A 4,552-nucleotide genomic window follows, 5' to 3' on the forward strand; every position below is an offset into this window, starting at 1 on the left:
GTCACACCTGGCTGCTCTGTGCAGACATGATTCTGGGTGTAGCTGCCGTTCCTGGTGCCAGGCTGGGCAGAGACTCAAGCATGTTGCTTTTTCAGTAGAGACACTGGGCGGGGTGGTGGTGGGGTATCCCTGGAGAGGATGGCAGTTTAGGGTGGAAGAGATCTAGGAGGGGTTTTCTCTGCACCATGTTCCCCATCCTGTCCCAACCCCACCTCCACCATCATTGTCTGAATACCGCTAGGCCAGTGATGGTGAACCTTTTGAGCTCGGCGTGTCAGTATTTTGAAAAACCCTAACTTAACTCTGGTGCTGTGTCACATATAGAAACCTTTTGATATTTGCAACCGTAGTAAAACAAAAACATATTTTTTATATTTATTTTATATATTTAAATGCCATTTAACAAAGAAAAATCAACCAAAAAAATGAGTTTGCGTGTCACCTCTGACACACGTATCATAGGTTCGCCATCACTGACCTAGGCAGTCCGTACCATCCCCGGACTCTGAAAGTCACTCCTCATTTTGAGCCAGATTTGCCTTCTTGGCCCTGGTTCTGTTTTCTGGGCTGCGTAGGACAAGTCGGCTCCCATTTGACACGACGCCTTCACCATTCTCTCCTGAGTCCCTCTGACAGCACATCCCTCTGACACTGAACTGCAGTCCTGGGGTTCGAGTCCTCCTTGTTCGAACCACTTACACGAGACTCAGACTACCCCATAGAGAACCCTCCACGGACACCCTGACCCTCCTTGCGCTTTCTGCTCTGCCACTTGTTCAGTACCAGCTGTCTGTGCCCCGGGCAAGCCTGGGCTGAGAGTCGGCATTCACCTTATCGCTTCATCCTCCGGCAGCTGTTCCTGTCCCCTGTGCGACGCGTCACTGCTCCCTGCACCACTGAGAAGATCGCTGCCAATTAGATGATGACTGACTGTTTAATTTTCACCTCGTTTGTAGCTCATGCCTATTGTGAAAATATGTGGCATAGACAGATGAATGTGGTAATGCCGCCTGCCTCTGATGTGAGGGCTAACAGAGTGAATTCATGTTAAGTGCCCAGCACCATGGGAAGCACAGAAAATGCCCACAAAACGACATCTGCTTTTATTCAACCCCCCGAGCAGCTGCCCACTGCCCACACAGACCCCTGCCCACCTCTCAGCCTCTTGTCCACAACGTCCTCAGGCCTCTGCTGCCCCTGCCGTGGCTTCTGGCAGCACCCTCTCACCTCTGCTGGAAGTGCCCCATCCACAGGGGCCCCTCTGGCCGTGTCTCCTGCTGTCAGTGCCTTTGAAAGCCTCCCTTGCCCGCCCCACCTTCTGTGCAGCCCCCCACCCCCCACGAGGCTTCCTGCAGCAAATACTCCGTGTACTGTGTGCTTACTCATCTGCCTCCTTCCCTAACGTGGCTTTCTGAGAACAGGGGCTGTATTATTTGTTTTTGTGTCTCCAGTACTTAGCACAGAGGCCCACGACATGTTTGCTGAGTGAGCGATACTTTTCCTGTGTGTAATAACACCTGAATTTGCATAGCACTTTATCATTTCATGGGCTTTTAAAAAAACAATTTTCTCGTTCCATTAACCTGAGCAGGTCAAGACAGGTGGCGATGTCCTTATGACTAACTGTAGCAGGAAAAACCGGGCACCTGTTGAGGGATGCACCTGAGTGCACAGAGCCTGGTTAGTGCCAAACTGGCAGCAGAGCCTGGCCCTGGCCCCTTACCAACTTGCAGGTTTCAGGGCCTTGGCTTAGAACAGAGGTGGCAAACGGGCAGCCTGCTGGTCACAGGTGGCGGGTGGATGTGCTTTGGCCCAGGTATTTTTTTTTTTTTTTAGAAAACCTAAATAAGTTGCCAACACTTAAAAAGTTAGGAGCTTTTGCACAGAAATCCCAATTACAAGTATAAAAATCTAAGCATCTGGCAACCCTGGGCTCACATTCACATGTGGACAACAGCTGGGGGCGGAGGGGTTGAGAGGTGAGACTCGTGCTCCACTCCTGAGAATCCCCTTCTTATCATGTGACAACCACATGCCTGGCCCCGGCATTGAGAGTGTAACTTAGAGAATGACCCAGCCAGTGAGGATTTAGGGGCTCATGGCTGTGTCTGTGGCACGTAGTTTGGTGCTTGGTACATCATCAGTGCCCAGGGATCAGGCCCAGGTGGGCCTGTCATTGTTAGTAGCCCCAGGCTTAGGCAGGGACAGGGCCAGCCCCCTGCCTTGGCCCTGGTCCTCCTCCTAGAGGCAGGGGGGTGAAGCAGCTCCTCTCTCCTCCCAGGACAAAGGTGATGCGGGAGCCAAGGAACTGGACAGCTTGAAGAGTGATCGATTGAGAACTGTGCAGCTCAACGTCTGCAAAGGCGAGGAGGTGGAGAAAGCAGTAGAGGTCGTCCGCTCGAGCCTGGAGGACCCCGAGAAAGGTAGGGGGCCCCTTGGGGCAGTGGGGTACTGCACGGGCTCCTTTCTAAACACCACCCTCCATTTGCTGGTATCCTGCCAAAAGACTGCTTTCTTTATGTTCAAGCTCTTCCTCCTGCACAGGAGGAGGAAGTGGGTTGAATTAAGCGCACCGTGCAATCAGGGAATGGGAAATAAAGCCAGAGGTGGTTTCAGAATCTACAGGAGTGATTGAATGGATGTGCTCTGGTTCAGGCCAGTTCAGCCAATGCCCACTGAATGCCTACTCGGAGCCAGGTGGTGGAGCCGAAGTATTAGGAACACAAAGATGGCCAAGACATAGTTCCTGTACTCAAGGACCTCACAGTTTATTGGGGAGGCGGGGGGTGGGGGCTAACTCAGGTGATTTCTATGTCCCCTCTTGGGGATAGGAGAGGGGGAGTCCAGTCTTGGGGTGAGGTGAGGAAGAGGTCAGTTAGGGCAGACTATGGCAGAGCGCTGGGAAGGGCATTCCAGGAGGAGGGGAGAGCATGAATAGTGGTGGGAAGCACACAGGTATGCAGGGGAGGACAAGTCAGGGGTCAGGTCTGGTGGAAGTGGCAGCAGCAAATGAGGTTAGAAGGGAGCAAGTCCAGGCCTGGGTGCCAGGCAAGGGGGGTGGCCACTCTCTTGAAGGCAGTAGGAGCTGCTGAAGGGGATTTCCCTGAGGGGAATGACCTGGTCATACTCATGAAAGCTTTCTCTGGGGGCTGTGGTGACAGCATGGGAATAAGAGTCCCGAACTAGGGCCGTGAGTATTGGGAAAGTGGAGGATCAGTTTCAAGTATTGAGAAGACACAGCTGGCTGGAGTTGGTGACATGCATGTGGAGATGAGGGAGAGACAAGAGGCCTCTATCCTGGACACCTGGTACACCTCATGGAGGAGCAGACTGAGAGGTGTGGAGATGCTGAAGTGCCCAAGGGACACCCTGGGGAGTGTCTGGGCTGGAGCTCGGGTGTCCAGTGTTGGAGGTGAGACTAGGAGTGGGAGAGATGCAAGGAGGGTCCGCTGGGGAACATGAGCAATTAGGCGCCAGAGGAGGGGAAGACACGACTGTCAGAGAAGTTGGGTACAGTGCCCCCGAAGCTAAAGGGACAGAAAGTTTGGGGGACAATAGCCAATAGGGGCACATGATGCCGCAAGTTTCTGTAACATAAGGACTCAAGTGTCCTCCCAGTTCAGCCCACAAGGGCCTTGATGGGAGGGGCTCTGTGGTACCACAGTGGGGAGGGCACGCCATTCACGTAGAACCCAGAGTGATGGTGCTGCCGGGGAAGCCAGTTCAGTCTCCTCACTTCATCTGTAACATTCACCTTTGAGCTTCCCAACAGTCCAGGCAGAAAGGCTGTGCCTCAGCTCTCTGCTTCCCCACAGAGTGGGCTGGGGACAGCTCTCCTGAGCAGTGACCTCAGTTGCTGGTAGGGGGGACGGAGGATGGGGTGACCAGGGCCAGAGCCAGGCACTCTGCTGAGCATCATCCATCAGGGGACATGCTGCTGCCCCAGCGGCACCCCAGAAGCTCCTGTGCTGTGAGGAGCTGTTGCTCTGGCTGCCAGCCTGTCACTGACTCGTCACCATGTCAGCCCAGTGCCACCCCCACCCCACAGCAGGCCATTCCCAGGCCCCCCTGCTCTCTGAGGAGAGGCCTGTGAGTTCCGGAACACCTATTTAGTAATTAACAGGCAGACCAGGGCTTCTGTCCCATTAAGACAGCGGTTCTCAACCTGTGGGTCGCGACCCCTTTGGGGGTCGAACGACCCTTTCACAAGGGTCACCTAAGACCATCGGAAAACACATATATAATTACATATTGTTTTTGTGATTAATCACTATGCTTTAATTATGTTCAATTTGTAACAATGAAAATACACCCTGCATATCAGATATTTACATTATGATTCATGACAGTAGCAAAATTGTATTTATGAAGTAGCAACGATAATAATTTTATGGTTGGGGGTCACCACAACATGAGGAACTGTATTAAAGGGTCGCGGCCTTAGGAAGGTTGAGAACCACCGCATTAAGAAAAGGCAGGAGGAATCCATTAGGACCATGGTTGGCAAACTGCGGCTCTCGAGCCACATGCGGCTCTTTGGCCCCTTGAGTGT

General features: G+C 52.9%; 1 protein-coding gene across 5 annotated transcripts in view; it reads left to right on the forward strand.

Moving 5' to 3' along the window:
- BDH1 (3-hydroxybutyrate dehydrogenase, type 1) overlaps positions 1–4,552 on the forward strand; it is a 34,148-nt gene that overhangs the window by 21,857 nt on the left and 7,739 nt on the right. For all 5 annotated transcript variants that reach the window (XM_006753374.2, XM_006753375.2, XM_006753378.2 and 2 more), the window contains exon 5: positions 2,282–2,423. In XM_006753374.2, coding sequence (XP_006753437.1) covers positions 2,282–2,423 — 142 coding nt within the window. The remainder of the gene's footprint in view (positions 1–2,281; positions 2,424–4,552) is intronic.

This window comes from Myotis davidii, unplaced genomic scaffold (genome assembly GCF_000327345.1).
Source record: "Myotis davidii unplaced genomic scaffold, ASM32734v1 scaffold571, whole genome shotgun sequence".
NCBI classification, from domain to species: domain Eukaryota; kingdom Metazoa; phylum Chordata; class Mammalia; order Chiroptera; family Vespertilionidae; genus Myotis; species Myotis davidii.